The sequence below is a fragment of the Heterodontus francisci genome, chromosome 17 (genome assembly GCF_036365525.1).
Source record: "Heterodontus francisci isolate sHetFra1 chromosome 17, sHetFra1.hap1, whole genome shotgun sequence".
Taxonomy (NCBI): Eukaryota; Metazoa; Chordata; class Chondrichthyes; order Heterodontiformes; family Heterodontidae; genus Heterodontus; species Heterodontus francisci.
In genome coordinates this window covers 3,293,412-3,309,543 of record NC_090387.1, presented here as the reverse complement: position 1 = coordinate 3,309,543, position 16,132 = coordinate 3,293,412, and the positions used below count along the sequence as shown (strand labels likewise).

Genomic DNA, 16,132 nt, shown 5'->3' with positions numbered 1-16,132 from the left:
AATGGTATGTCACTGGACTGGCAACCTGGAGACCCAGGGTATTGCTGTAGGGGCATGGGTTCAAATCCCACCATAGCAGAAGGTGGAATTTGAATTCAATTAATAAATCTGGAATTATGATGGCCATGAAATCATTGTTGATTGTTGTAAAAACCCATCTGATTCACTAATGTCCTTCAGGGAAGGAAATCTGCTGTCCTTACCTGGTCTGGCCTACATGTGACTCCAGACCCACAGCAATGTGGTTGACTCTGACATGCCCTCTGAAATCAAGCCACTCAGTTGTATCTAACTGCTAGTACTGTGGGAAGACTGCAGTGGTTTAAGAAGGCAGCTCACTAGTGCCTTCTCTCAGGGGCAATTAGGGATGGGCAACAAATGCTGGCCTGGCCAGCGATGCCCACATCCCATGAATGAATAAAAAAAAAGATGCAAAGGATTCAAAGAACAAAAGAACAAAGAAAATTACAGCACAGGAACAGGCCCTTCGGCCATCCAAGCCTGCGCCGATCCAGATCCTCTATCTAAACATGTCGCCTATTTTCTAAGGGTCTGTATCTCTTTGCTTCCTGCCCATTCATGTATCTGTCTAGATACATCTTAAAAGACGCTATCGTGCCCGCGTCTACCAACTCCGCTGGCAAAGCGTTCCAGGGACCCACCACCCTCTGCGTAAAGAACTTTCCACGCATATCCCCCCTAAACCTTTCCCCTCTCACTTTGAACTCGTGACCCCTAGTAATTGAATCCCCCACTCTGGGAAAAAGCTTCTTGCTATCCACCCTGTCTATACCTCTCATGATTTTGTACACCTCAATCAGGTACCCCCTCAACCTCCGTCTTTCTAATGAAAATAATCCTAATCTACTCAACCTCTCTTCATAGCTAGCGGCGTCCATACCAGGCAACATCCTGGTGAACCTCCTCTGCACCCTCTCCAAAGCATCCACATCCTTTTGGTAATGTGGCGACCAGAACTGCACGCAGTATTCCAAATGTGGCCGAACCAAAGTCTTATACAACTGTAACATGACCTGCCAACCCTTGTACTCAATACCCCATCCGATGAAGGAAAGCAAGCCGTATGCCTTCTTGACCATTCTATTGACCTGCGTTGCCACCTTCAGGGAACAATGGACCTGAACACCCAAATCTCTCTGGACAACAATTTTCCCCAGGACTTTTCCTAATACCTCAGCTATGCCCTCTGCCTCCAGGTGTAAATCCCCTTTCTGGTCCTTAATTGGCCCCATTCCTCCTTTTACCACCCTTTTACTGTTTATATGCCTATAGAAAAATTTGGGATTTCCTTGAATGCTAGCTGCCAGTCTATTTTCATGCTCTCTCTCTGCTTTTTCACTTCCCCTCTGGACCTTCTATATTCAGCCTGGTTCTCAATAGTATTTTCTACCTGGCATCTGTCATAAGTACACTTTTTCTTCTTTATCTTGATCTCTACCTCTTTTGCCATCCAGGAAGCTCTGGATTTGTTTGCTCTACTTTTCCCCTTCGAGGGAACATACCTTCGAGGGCGGCATAGTGGCGCAGTGGTTAGCACCGCAGCCTCACAGCTCCAGGGGCCCGGGTTCGACTCCGGGTACTGCCTGTGTGAAGTTTGCAAGTTCTCCCTGTGTCTGCGTGGGTTTTCTCCGGGTGCTCCGGTTTCCTCCCACAAGCCAAAAGACTTGCAGGTTGATAGGTAAATTGGCCATTATAAATTGTCACTAGTATAGGTAGGTGGTAGGGAAATGTAGGGACAGGTGAGGATGTTTGGTAGGAATATGGGATTAGTGTAGGATTAGTATAAATGGGTGGTTGATGTTCGGCACAGACTCGTTGGGCCGAAGGGCCTGTTTCAGTGCTGTATCTCTAATCTAATCTAATCTAAACCTTGACTGTGCCCGCACTATCTCTTCTTTGAAGGTAGCCCATTGTTCATCTACCGGTTTTCCTGCCAGCTTTTGACTCCAATTTATTCGCCCAGCTCCATTCTTACCCCATGAAGTTGGCCTTCCCCCAGTTAATTATTCTTACCCTGGATTGCTCTTTGTCCTTTTCCATAGTCAGCCTAAACCTTATGATACAATGATCACTATCCCCTAAATGCCTTTCTACTGATACTTGATTCACTTGGCCCACCTCACTCCCAAGAACCAAGTCTCGCAGTCCCTCCTTTCTCATTGGACTGGAAACATACTGTTGTAGAAAATTTTCCTGAACACACTCTAGGAACTCTAGCCCCCCACTGCCCTTTACACTACGATTATCCCAGTCTATGTTTGGATAATTGAAGTCCCCCATTAAAACAGGCCCAGGCCCAACTTGTTCCCTCTAGGGTAATAGGTAGGAGGAACAAGCCCAGAGAACCATGGATGACCAGAAACATTCAGGGTACGATGAGAAGGAAAAGAGAGGCTTTTAGAAAATACAAGGAGAGCAAATCAATGGAAGCATTAGTGGAGTACAGAAAGTGTAGGATAGAGCTTAAGAAAGCAATTAGGAGAGCAAAGGGGGATATGAGAACGCTCTGGCTGGTAAAAGTAGGGAAAATCCCAAGATATTCTATAAGTATATCAATGGGAAGAGGATAACCAGGGAAAGAGTAGGACCCATTAGGGACCAAGGGGGAAATTTGTGGGTGGAGCCAGAGGACATTGGGAGGGTGTTGAATGAATACTTCACATCTGTCTTCACCCAAGAGAATGAGGATGTAGATATGGAACTCAGAGACAGAGACTGTGAGGTTCTTGAGCAAATTGTCATAGGGAGTGACAAGGTATTGGAGGTTTTGGAAGGCTTAAAAGTGGACAAATCTCCAAGTCTGGACAATTTGTGTCCCAGGATGCTGTGGGAGGCGAGGGTGGAGATTGCAGGGGCTCTGACCCAAATTTTTAATTCCTCTCCGGCCACGGGGGAGGTGCCAGAGGACTGGAGAACAGCTAATGTGGTCCCACTATTTAAGAAAGGTTGTAGAGATAAGCCAGGGAACTATAGACCAGTGAGTCTCACGTCAGTGGTAGGGAAACTATTGGAGAAAATTCTGAAGGAGAGAATCTATCATCATTTGGAGGCAAAATTTGATTAGGAATAGTCAGCATGGCTTTGTCAGAGGGAGGTCATGCCTAACAAATTTGATAGAATTTTTTGAGCATGTGACCAGGTGTGTCGATGAGGGTAGTGCAGTTGATGTAGTTTACATGGATTTCAGCAAAGCCTTTGACAAGGTCCCACATAGAAGACTTATCAAGAAAGCAAATGCACATGGGATACAGGGTAACTTGATAAGGTGGATTCAAAATTGGCTTAGCTGTAGGAGATAGAGAGTGATGACAGACGGCTGTTTTAGTGACTGGAAGCCAGTGTCCAGTGGTGTACCACAGGGATCTGTGCTGGGTCCCCTATTGTTTGTCATTTATATAAACGACATAGATGACTATGTGGGGGGTAGGATCAGTAAGTTCGCGGATGATACAAAGATTGGCCGAGTGGTTAACAGTGAGGTTGAGTGTCTTGGGTTACAGGAAGATATAGACGGGATGGTCAAATGGGCAGAAAAGTGGCAGATGGAATTTAACGCTGAAAAGTGTGAGGTGATACACTTTGGAAAGTGTAATGTGCCATGGAAGTATTCAATGAATGGCCTGACACTGGGAAGTTCCGAGGAACAAAGGGACCTTGGCGTGTTTGTCCATAGATCTCTGAAGGCAGAAGGGCAGGTTAATAGGGTGGTGAAAAAGGCATATGGGACACTTGCCTTTATCAATCGAGGCACAGATTACAAAAGCAGGGAGGTCATGTTGAAGTTGTACAGAACTTTGGTAAGGCCACAGCTGGAGTACTGTGTGCAATTCTGGTCGCCACATTATAGGAAGGATGTGATTGCACTGGAGGGGGTGCAGAGGCGATTCACCAGGATGTTGCCTGGGATGGAACATTTAAGCTATGAAGAGAGGTTGGATAGGCTTGGGTTGTTTTTGCTGGAGCAGAGAAGACCGAGGGGTGACCTGATCGAGGTGTACAAGATTATGAGGGGCATGGACAGGGTGGATAGGGAGCAGCTGTTCCCCTTAGTTGAAGGGTCAGTTACGAGGGGACACAAGTTTAAGGTGAGGGGTGGGAGGTTTAAGGGGGATTTGAGGAAGAACCTTTTTACCCAGAGGGTGGTGACGGTCTTGAATGCCCTGCCTGGGAGGGTGGTAGAGGCAGGTTGCCTCACATCCTTTAAAAAGTACCTGGATGAGCACTTGGCACGTCATAACATTCAAGGCTATGGGCCAAGGGCTGGCAAATGAGATTAGGTAGACGGGTCAGGTGTTTTAATGCATCGGTGCAGACTCGATGGGCCGAAGGGCCTCTTCTGCACTGTATTATTCTGTGATTCTGTGAAAACTATCCTTCTATTCCTTTCTTCCTTCTGTGTTATCTAGCTTCCCCTTAAAGGTATCTATTCTATTCACCTTAACCACTCCCTGTGGTACTGAGTTCCACATTCCCACCACTCTCTGGGAAAGAGGTTTCTCTTGGATTCCCGATTGGATTTATTAGGGACTATTTTATATTGATGTCCAATTCCCTTACAGGCAGCATATTCCAAATCACAACAACTCACCGTGTGGAATAGATTCTCCTCATTTCACCCCTGGTTCTTTTTCCAATTAACTTTCAGGTAATTACCCCTCCAATCAGGTTTCTATCCCGCCATGGTACTGAAACAGCTCTTATGAAAGTCAGCAATGACATCCTATGTGACTGTGAGAAAGGCAAACTTTCCCTCCTCATCCTTCTCGACCTGTCTGTAGCCTTTGACACCATTAACCACACCAACCTTCTCCAACAGCTCTCCACTGTCAACCAGCTGGCTGGGACTGCACTTTAGAGTCACTTATTTAAGGTGCAGATGGAGGACATTCAGCCCATCGAGTCCATGCAGGCTCTCCAAGGAGAAATCCAGTCAGTCCCACTCTCCCGCTCGATCCCCATATCCCTGCAAGTCTATTTTCCTCAAGTGCCCATCCAATTTCCTTTTGAAATCATTCATCGTCTCCACTTCCACCACCCTCATCGGCAGCGACTTCCAGGTCATCACTCACTGTGTAAAAAAAAAAAGTTCCTCCTCACATCCACCTGCATCTCCTGCCCAAAATCTTAAATCTGTGTCCCCCGGCCTTTGTACTTTTGGCTAATGGGAACAGCCTTTCTTTGTCTATCTTATCTAAACCTGTCATAATCTTGTACACCTCCATCAAATTTCCCCTCAATCTCCTTTTGCTCCAGGGAGAACAATCCCAGCTTCTCCAACCTAACCTTGTAACTAAAATCCCTCATCCCTGGAACCATTCTGGTAAATCTCCTCTGTACCCTATCAAGGAGCCTCACATCCTTCCTAAAGTGTGATGACCAGAACTATGGGGAAAGGTTTAGGGGGGATATGCGTGGAAAGTTCTTTACGCAGAGGGTGGTGGGCACCTGGAACGCATTGCCAGCGGAGGTGGTAGATGCGGGCACGATGGAGTCTTTTAAGATGTATCTGGACAGATACATGAATGGGCAGGAAGAAAAGAGATACAGAACCTTAGAAAATAGGCGACATGTTTAGAGAGAGGATCTGGATCGGCGCAGGCTTGGAGGGCCGAAGGGCCTGTTCCTGTGCTGTAATTATCTTTGTTCTTTGTTCTTTGTTTTAGACACCGAGCCACATAATGAGATATTAGGGACAGGCGACCAAAAGCTTCTTCAAAGAGTGAGATTTTAAGGAGTGTCTTAAAGGAGGAGAGAGAGGTGGAGAGGTTTATGGAGGGAATTCCAGAGCTTGGAGCCCAGGCAGCTGAAGGCACGGCTGCCAATGGTGGAGGCATTAAAACCAGGGATAAGCAAGGGACCAGAATTAGAGGAGCACAGAGATCTTGGAGAGTGTGGGTCTGGAGGAGATTACAGAGATAGGGAGGGTTGAGGCCATGGAGGGATTTGAAAACAAGGTGCAAAATGTTTTTGATAACACTCCTGTAAAGCACCTTGGGACATTTTATTACATTAAAGATGCTATATAAATACAAGTTGTTGTTGTTGTCGTTGAGGACAAGAGCCCAGCCTTTCCCAAAACACAGACTGTGGAGAATCAGGAAGAGCCTCCAATGGTTCAATACATTTAAGGGGAAGCTAGATCAGTACGAGGGAGAAAGGAATAGAATAAGGATCTGATACAGTGACATGAAGAGGGGTGGAGGGATGCTGCTGTGGAGCAGAAACCAGCATCCTGTGCGGTAGGCTCTATCGTATATGCTAACGAAGACTCCTGGCTTTCCTGGATCTTCAGTCTGCATTCCCACTTTTCCTCCCAATACGAGGCACGGAATAATATAAAACTATAAACTATAAAACATCTTCTCATGGTTCTTCCCAGTCACAGCACCCTCCATCCTATTCCTCGTCCTCTGCAAGTTTGGTACATCTGTATGTTTCACCAGGTTGTATTGAGTATCGGAATTCAAGCAGTCATTGTAAATTAGAAATCATGGGATTGCTAAGGAGGTTCACTCAGGATTCCTCCAACATCCCCTTCCCAGATCTTCCTCTCCCCCCGAGCCCCTCCCCCACACACCACCAATACCACATCAATCTCTGCCTCCCACCATGATCCTGGAAAGAGCCCCTCCCCAAACCCACGCCGCCCCCAGGCCTGGCGAATACAGCATGATGAAATTTAACGAACCTTTAAGACCAGCTTCCTGTACAGTCCGGCTGTGTCCCAGATAGATATGGTTTGATCGTAAGACCCAGCTACGATCAGAGTTGCTGTAGGATAATGAAAAAGTGAAACAGTCAGGGCAACTTCCTAAAGATGGACTGAGTAACGAGAAACTGTAAAGCACTGCAACAAAATGTCAGGTGCAGCTCAGTGGGTAGCACACTGGTCTCAAAATCAGAATGTGGCGCAGTGGTTAGCACCGCAGCCTCACAGCTCCAGCGACCCGGCTTCAATTCTGGGTACTGCCTGTGTGAAGTTTGCAAGTTCTCCCTGTGTCTGCGTGGGTTTTCTCCAGGTGCTCCGGTTTCCTTCCACATGCCAAAAAGACTTGCAGGTTGGTAGGTAAATTGGCCATTATAAATTGTTCCTAGTATAGGTAGGTGGCAGGGAAAAAAAGGGACAGGTGGGGATGTGGTAGGAATATGGAATTAGTGTAGGTTTAGTATAAATGGGTGGTTGATGGTCGGCACAGACTCGGTGGGCCGAAGGGCCTGTTTCAGTGCTGTATCTCTAAACTAAACTAAACTAAACTTCAGCATAATTTAGACCCAGTACTGAGGGAGTGCTGCACTGTCGAAGGGTCAGTACTGAGGGAATGCTGCACTGTCGGAGGGTCAGTACTGAGGGAGCGCTGCACTGTTGGAGAGTCAGTACTGAGGGAGTGCTGCACTGTCGGAATGTCAGTACTGAGGGAGTGCTGCACTGTCGAAGGGTCAGTACTGAGGGAATGCTGCACTGTCGGAGGGTCAGTACTGAGGGAGCACTGCACTGTCGGAGAGTCAGTACTGAGGGAGTGCTGCACTGTCGGAGGGTCAGTACTGAGGGAGCGCTGCACTGTCGGAGAGTCAGTACTGAGGGAGTGCTGCACTGTCGGAATGTCAGTACTGAGGGAGTGCTGCACTGTCGGAGGGTCAGTACTGAGGGAGTGCCACACTGTAAGAGGGTCAGTACTGAGGGAGTGCTGCACTGTCAGAGGGTCAGTACTGAGGGAGCGCTGCACTGTCAGAGGGTCAGTACTGAGGGAGCGCTGCACTGTCGGAGGATCAGTACTGAGGGAGTGCTGCACCGTCGGAAGGTCAGTACTGAGAGAGCACTGCACTGTCGGAGAATCAGTACTGAGGGACTGCTGCACTGTCGGAGGGTCAGTACTGAGGGAGTGCTGCACTGTCGGAGGGTCAGTACTGAGGGAGTGCCGCACTGTAAGAGGGTCAGTACTGAGGGAGCCCTGCACTGTCGGAGGGTCAGTACTGAGGGAGTGCCGCACTGTCAGAGGGTCAGTACTGAAGGAGTGCTGCACTGTTGATGGGTCAGTACTGAGGGAGCGCTGCACTGTCAGAGGGTCAGCACTGAGGGAGCGCTGCACTGTCGGAGAGTCAGTACTGAGGGAGTGCTGCACTGTCGGAGAGTCAGTACTGAGGGAGTGCTGCACTGTCGGAGGGTGAGTACTGAGGGAATGCTGCACTGTCGGAGAGTCAGTACTGAGGGAGTGCTGCACTATCGGAGGGTGAGTACTGAGGGAATGCTGCACTGTCAGAGGGTCAGTACTGAGGGAATGCTGCACTGTCGGAGGGTCAGTCCCGAGGGAGCGCTGCACTGTCGGAGAGTCAATCCTGAGGGAGTGCTGCACTGTCGGAGGGTGAGTACTGAGGGAATGCTGCACTGTCGGAGGGTCAGTACTGAGGGAGCGCTGCACTGTCGGAGAGTCAATCCTGAGGGAGTGCTGCACTGTCGGAGGGTGAGTACTGAGGGAATGCTGCACTGTCGGAGGGTCAGTACTGAGGGAGCGCTGCACTGTCGGAGAGTCAGTACTGAGGGAGTGCTGCACTGTCGGAGGGTGAGTACTGTGGGAATGCTGCACTGTCGGAGGGTCAGTACTGAGGGAGCGCTGCACTGTCGGAGAGTCAGGACTGAGGGAGTGCTGCACTGTCGGAGGGTCAGTACTGATGGAGCGCTGCACTATCGGAGGGTCAGTACTGAGGGAGTGCCGCACTGTAAGAGGGTCAGTACTGAGGGAGTGCTGCACTGTCAGAGGGTCAGTACTGAGGGAGCGCTGCACTGTCGGAGGGTCAGTACTGAGGGAGTGCTGCACCGTCGGAGGGTCAGTACTGAGGGAGCGCTGCACTGTCGGAGAATCAGCACTGAGGGAGTGCTGCACTGTCGGAATGTCAGTACTGAGGGAGCGCTGCACTGTCGGAGGGTCAGTACTGAGGGAGTGCTGCACTGTCGGAGGGTCAGTACTGAGGGAGTGCCGCACTGTAAGAGGGTCAGTACTGAGGGAGCCCTGCACTGTCGGAGGGTCAGTACTGAGGGAGTGCCGCACTGTCAGAGGGCCAGTACTGAGGGAGTGCTGCACTGTTGGAGGGTCAGTACTGAGGGAGCGCTGCACTGTCAGAGGGTCAGTACTGAGGGAGTGCCGCACTGTAAGAGGGTCAGTACTGAGGGAGCCCTGCACTGTCGGAGGGTCAGTACTGAGGGAGTGCCGCACTGTAAGAGGGTCAGTACTGAGGGAGCCCTGCACTGTCGGAGGGTCAGTACTGAGGGAGTGCCGCACTGTCAGAGGGCCAGTACTGAGGGAGTGCTGCACTGTTGGAGGGTCAGTACTGAGGGAGTGCTGCACTGTCGGAGGGTCAGTACTGAGGGAGTGCCGCACTGTAAGAGGGTCAGTACTGAGGGAGCCCTGCACTGTCGGAGGGTCAGTACTGAGGGAGTGCCGCACTGTCAGAGGGTCAGTACTGAGGGAGTGCTGCACTGTCGGAGGGTCAGTACTGAGGGAGCGCTGCACTGTCAGAGGGTCAGTACTGAGGGAGTGCTGCACTGTTGGAGGGTCAGTACTGAGGGAGCGCTGCACTGTCAGAGGGTCAGTACTGAGGGAGTGCCGCACTGTCAGAGGGTCAGTACTGAGGGAGTGCTGCACTGTTGGAGGGTCAGTACTGATGGAGCGCTGCACTGTCAGAGGGTCAGTACTGAGGGAGTGCTGCACTGTCAGACGGTCAGTACTGAGGAAGCGCTGCACTGTCGGAGGGTCAGTACTGAGGGAGTGCCGCACTGTCAGAGGGTCAGTACTGAGGGAGTGCTGCACTGTCAGAGGGTCAATACTGAGGGAGTGATGCACTGTTGGAGGGTCAGTACTGAGGGAGCGCTGCCCTGTCAGAGGGTCAGTACTGAGGGAGTGCTGCACTGTCAGAGGTTCAGTACTAAGAGAATGCTGCAAGCTTCTGGTTAGGAAGGGGAAATCAGGCAGGATTTCTGCTCCTGATCACTGTCCAGGGAGGCCTTTCAGAAAGTGTGCAGGATCAAGCCAGACTGCAAACCCCTGGTGTCAGTCACTCATTGCTGATTCTCTTGTTTTAACATGGACCTGAAACCAGTGCCCTGAGCACATGAGGAAGCAGTCTGGTGCTTCCCTTGTTTACTGCCTGTGTGCTGTTGCAAGAACTCACCGTCCTTTGACAATGCGCAGGAACTGATGCAACCCTCATGACCATCAACGAGACTCAGTGGGCCCCGGGATCGGAATCCTCCCAGCGAAATATCCCACACCAGCAGTGTCCTGTCCCAGGAGGCAGTGCAGAGTACATTTCCCATCTGACTGAAACAACAATCAGACACCACGTTTCTGTGCCTGGGAGATAGAGTAAAGAGTTTCAGCTTGTTCAGTTTTTCCTGACAGCTATAACATCAACAACTTGAATTTCTACAGCACCGTGCTTCACAGGAGCATTATCAAACAAAACTTGACATCGAGTCACATAAAGAGTTCTGGTATCATCCTTTTAAATAGTTTTTGCACCTTCTGCTGTGTGTCTATATCCTTTTAACAATATAGAGACCGGAAATTGTTCCGTTTTCCGAGTCGTCTAACCAAGGCTCAATACAATTTTAACATAACTTTCCTACTTTTCAATTCTATCCTTCTAGAAATGAACGCCAGCATCAGGTTTTCTGAAAAGTTTAAAAGTTTAAAGTTTATTTCAAATATAGTAAGTAGTGTTTTTTTTTAGGGAGTTCTGGAGTAATGAGGACCAGGGAAGAAGGGCCCTAGAGTAACTGATATTATTGGACATTAAGATCTTCCAGAAGGTTTAATTTAAAGGGTTAAGTCATGGCAGGAGAGCTCAAAGCCGTGGTGTGCTCCTCGTGCTCCATGTCGGAAGCCGGGAACATTTCCAATGCCCGGGACCAGCATGTGTGCAGGAAGTGTCTCCAGCTGCAGCTCCTGGAAGCCCGGGTTTCGGAGCTGGAATGGCAGCTGGGGACACTGTGGAGCATCCACGAGGTGGAGAGTATCGTGGATAGCACGTATAGAGAGGTGGTCACACCACAGGCTCAGACCCCACAGGCAGGAGGGGAATGGGTGACCACCAGGCAGAGCAAGAGGACTAGGCAGACAGTGCAGGAATCTCCTGTGGCTATTCCCCTGCAAAACAGATATACTGCTTTGGATACTGTTGGGGGGGAATTGGCCTCTCGGGGGAAAGCAGCAACAGCCCAATTCGTTGCAGTACAGTTGGCTCTGCTGCATAGGGGAGGAGTAAAAAGTGTGGAATGCAATAGTTGTTGGGAATTCAATTGTAAGAGGAATAGATAGGCGTTTCTGTGGCCACAAACGAGACTCCAGGATGGTATGTTGTCTCCCTGGTGCTAGGGTCAAGGATGTCTCAGAGCGGTTACAGGACATTCTGAAGGGGGAGGGTGAACAGCCAGTGGTCGTGGTACACATCGGTACAAACGACATAGGTAAAAAAAAGGATGAGGTCCTAAAAGCAGAATATAGGGAGTTAGGAAGTAAGTTTAAAAGTAGGACCTCAAAGGTCGTGATCTCAGGATTACTACCAGTGGCACGTCCCAGTCACAGTAGAAATAGCAGGATATATCGGATGAATACGTGGCTGAAGAGATGGTGTGAGGGGGAGGGTTTTAGATTCCTGGGACATTGGGACCGGTTCTGGGGGAGGTGGGACCAGTACAAACTGGACGGGTTACACCTGGGCAGGACCGGGACTGGTGTCCTAGGGGGAGTACTTGCTAGAGTGGTTGGGGAGGGTTTAAACTAAAATGGCAGGGGGATGGGAACCTTTGCAAGGAGTCAGAGGAGGGGGGATCAAAGACAAGAACAAAAGACAGCAAGGGGAATAAGAAAAATGATAGACAGAGAAATCAAGGGCCAGAATCGAACAGGGACACAGTGAAAAATAGCGGGAAGGGGACAAGTAATGTTAAAAAGACAAGCCTTAAGGCTTTGTGCCTTAACACACGGGGCATTCGCAATAAAGTGGATGAATTAATGGCGCAAATAGATGTAAACAGGTATGATATAGTCGGGATTACGGAGACATGGCTGCAAGGTGACCAGGGACGGGAAATGAACAACCATTTATTCGGTATTTAGGAAGGACAGACAAAAAGCAAAAAGCGGTGGAGTTGCATTGCTGGTTAAAGAGGAAATTAACGTATTAGTGAGAAAGGATATTAGCTCTGATGATGTGGAATCTGTATGGTTATAGCTGAGAAACACTAAGGGGCAAAAAACGTTAGTGGGGGTTGTATATAGACCCCCAAACTGTAGTGGTGATGTTGGGAATGGCATTAAACAGGAAATTAGAGACGCATGCGATAAAGGAACATCTGTAATTATGGGTGACGTTAATCTGCATATAGATTGGGCAAATCAAATCAGTCACAATACCGTAGAGGAATTCTTGGAGTGTATATGGGATGGTTTTCTGGACCAATACATTGAGGAACCAACTAGAGAACAGGCCATCCTAGACTGGGTATTGTGTAATTAGACAGGAATAATTGACAATCTAGTGGTGCGAGACCCCTTGGGGATGAACGACCATAATATGATAGAATTCTTCATCAAGATGGAGAGTGACGTAGTTGATTCTGAGATAAGGGTCCTGGATCTTAGTAAAGGAAACTATGAAGATATGAGGTGCGAGTTGGCCATGACGGATTGGGAAACGTTACTTAAAGGGATGACGGTGGATAGGCAATGGCAAACATTCAAAGAGCGCATGGATGAACTGCAACAATTGTTTATCCCTGTCTGGCGCAAAAGTAAAACGGGAAAGGTAGCCAAAACATGGCTTACAAGGGAAATTAGAGATAGCATTAGATCCAAGGAAGAGGCATATAAATTTGCCAGGAAAAACAACAGACCTGAGGATTGGGAGCAGTTTAGAATTCAGCAAAGGAGGACCAAGTGATTGATTAAGAAGGGGAAAATAGAGTACGAGAGCAAGCTTGCGGGGAACATAAAAACTGACTGTAAAAGTTTCTATAGGTATGTGAAGAGAAAAAGATTGGTGGAGACAAATGTAGGTCCCTTACAGTCAGAAACAGAGGAATTATGGGGAACAAAGAAATGGCTGACCAACTAAATGCATACTTTGGTTCTTCACAAAGGAGGACACAAATAACATACCAGAAATGTTAGGGAACACAGGGCTTAGTGAGAGAGAGGAACTGAAAGAAATCAGTATTAGTAGAGAAATAGTGTTTGGGAAATTGATGGGATTGAAGGCCAATAAATCCCCAGGGCCTGATGGTCTGCATCGCAGAGTACTTAAGGAAGTGGCCCTAGAAATAGTGGATGCATTGGTGGTCATCTTCCAAGATTCTATAGACTCTGGAACAGTTCCTACAGATTGGAGGGTAGCTAATGTAAAAAGGGAGGTAGAGAAAAAGCAGGGAATAATAGACCAGTCAGCCTGACGTCGGTAGTGAGGAAAATTCTAGAGTCCATTATCGAAGATTTTATAGCAGAGCACTTAGAGAACAGTGGTAGAATCGGGCAGTGTCAGCATGGATTTACGAAAGGGAAATCATGCTTGACAAATCTACTAGAATTCTTCGAGGATGTAACTAGTAGAGTTGATGTGGGGGAGCCAGTGGATGGGGTTTATTTGAACTTTCAGAAGGCTTTCGACAAAGTCCCACATAAGAGATTAGCATGTAAAATTAAAGTGCATGGGATTGGGGGTAGTGTATTGCGATGGATAGAAAATTGGTTGACGGACAGGGAACTAACAGTAGGGATAAATGGGTCTTTTTCCGAATGGCAGGCAGTGACTAGTGGGGTACCGCAGGGATCGGTGCTAGGACCCCAGCTATTCACAATATACATTCATGATTTAGATGAGGGAACTAAATGTAATATCTCCAAATTTGCAGATGACACAAAACTGCGTGGGAGGGTGAGTTGTGAGGAGGATGCAGAGAGGCTTCAGGGTGATTTGGACAAGTTGAGTGAGTGGGCTAATGCATGGCAGATGCAGTATAATGTGGATAAATGTGAGCTTATCCACTTTGGTAGCAAAAACAGGAAGGCAGATTATTATCTGAACGGCTATAAACTGAGAGAGGGGAATATGCAACGAGACCTGGGTGTTCTCGTACACCAGTCACTGAAGGTAAGCATGCAGGTGCAACAGGCGGTAAAAAAGGCAAATGGTATGTTGGCCTTCATAGCGAGAGGATTCGAGTACAGGAGCAGGGATGTCTTTCTCCAATTATACAGGGTCTTGGTGAGGCCACACCTGGAATAGTGTGTGCAGTTGTGGTCTGCTTATCTGAGGAAGGATGTTCTTGCTATAGAGGGAGTGCAGCGATGGTTTACTGATTCCTGGGATGGCAGGATTGAGGAGAGATTGAGTTGATTAGGATTATATTCACTGGAGTTCAGAAGAGTGAGGGGGATTATTTATTATTTATTTAGAGATACAGCACTGAAACAGGCCCTTCAGCCCACCGAGTCTGTGCCAACCAACAACCACCCACTTATACTAATCCTACATTAATCCCACATCCCCACAATTCTCCTACCACCTACACTAGGGGCAATTTACAATGGCCAATTTACCTATCAACCTGCAAGTCTTTGGCTGTGGGAGGAAACCGGAGCACCCGGCAGCAACCCATGCGGTCACAGGGAGAACTTGCAAAATCCGCACAGGCAGTACCCACAACTGAACCCGGGTCGCTGGAGCTGTAAGGCTGCAGTGCTAACCACTGCACCACTGTGCCACCCTTATCTCATAGAAACCTATAAAATTCTAACAGGACTTGACAGGGTAGATATAGGAAGGATGTTCCCGATGGCGGGGGAGTCCAGAACCAGGGGTCATAGTCTAAGGATACGGGGTAAACTTTTCAGGACTGAGATGAGGAGAAATTTCTTCACCCAGAGAGTGGGGAGCCTGTGGAATTCGCTACCACAGAAAGCAATTGAAGCCAAAACATTGTATGTTTTCAAGAAGGAGTTAGATATAGCTCTTGGGTCTAAAGGGTTCAAAGGGTATAGGGCGAAAGCGGGAACAGGTCACTGAGTTGGATGATCAGCCATGATCATAATGAATGGTGGAGCAGGCTCGAAGGGCCGAATGGCCTACTCCTACTCCTATTTTCTATGTCTTATGACCCCCCCCCCTCCCAGTTAAAAGTTCCTATTAAAAGATTTTTTTTGCTTTATTAGTTTTATGGGATATGGGCGTCACTGGCCAGGCCAGCATTTATTACCCATCCCTAATTGCCCTGGAGAAGGTGGTGGTGAGCTGCCTTCTTGAACCGCTGAAGACCATGTGGGGTAGGTTCACCCACAGTGCTGTTAGGAAGGGAGTCCCAGGATTTTGACCCAGTGACAGTAAAGGATCGGCGATATAGTTCCAAGTCAGGATGGTGTGTGACTTGGAAGGGAACTTGCAGGTGATGGTGTTCCCATGCATCTGCTGCCCTTCTCCTTCTAGGTGGTAGAGGTTGCAGATTTGGAAGGTGCTGTAAAGGAGCCTTGGCAAGTTCCTCTTACTTCTTTAATGTCATGGTTGTCCTGTGCACCAACATGTCCCAGATTCTGGCAGTCTTGTCGCAAGATACAGAGGCCACATGCTGTCCATCTGGATTGAAACGGCAGCTCGTCACCGTGCTGTGATGCTGGTCTGGGGGGAACCAGGAAGGAAACAATTAAAAACACTCTCAATGAACATTGAACCCAGGAGAAATCCTGCTCTTATCTCACTGGAAGCTCGCACTCTCGGAGAGCCTGGGGACAGGGTGGGGAAGGGGTAGCAGCAGGTAGAGCACAAGAGTGGAAGGGATGGAGTGGCGGGGTATGGGGCAGTAAAGGGGGTGTGTGGGAGTGGGGGATGGAAGGGGGCTTCAGGGAGCATGGGAGAGGCTACAGCCTCAAGCTCAGAGGCGGAAGCGGAACAGACAGTGGGGAACAGAGTGAGGAATGTGTGAGACAGCCTGATCAATCCAGAATGACAGAGCATACGGAGGCCAGTCGACCCTTTTACTCTAGCGCAAGTTTCTCTTCTGTTGCTGTGAACAGAATCAGGCAGTGGGTGATCCTTACAGCCTCCACAATGACCCCGAGTCAATGCC

The 16,132-nt window shown here is 48.7% G+C and overlaps 1 protein-coding gene across 1 annotated transcript in view; it reads right to left on the bottom strand.

Annotated features, from left to right (window-relative positions):
- The window catches only part of LOC137379140 (WD repeat-containing protein 88-like), a 47,216-nt gene that overhangs the window by 8,393 nt on the left and 22,691 nt on the right, over positions 1–16,132 (bottom strand). Inside the window, exons 6-8 of the mRNA XM_068049855.1 lie at positions 15,555–15,684; positions 10,186–10,367; positions 6,710–6,792 (exon numbers count right to left, since the gene is read on the bottom strand). Of these exons, the coding sequence (XP_067905956.1) occupies positions 6,710–6,792; positions 10,186–10,367; positions 15,555–15,684 (395 nt within the window). The remainder of the gene's footprint in view (positions 1–6,709; positions 6,793–10,185; positions 10,368–15,554; positions 15,685–16,132) is intronic.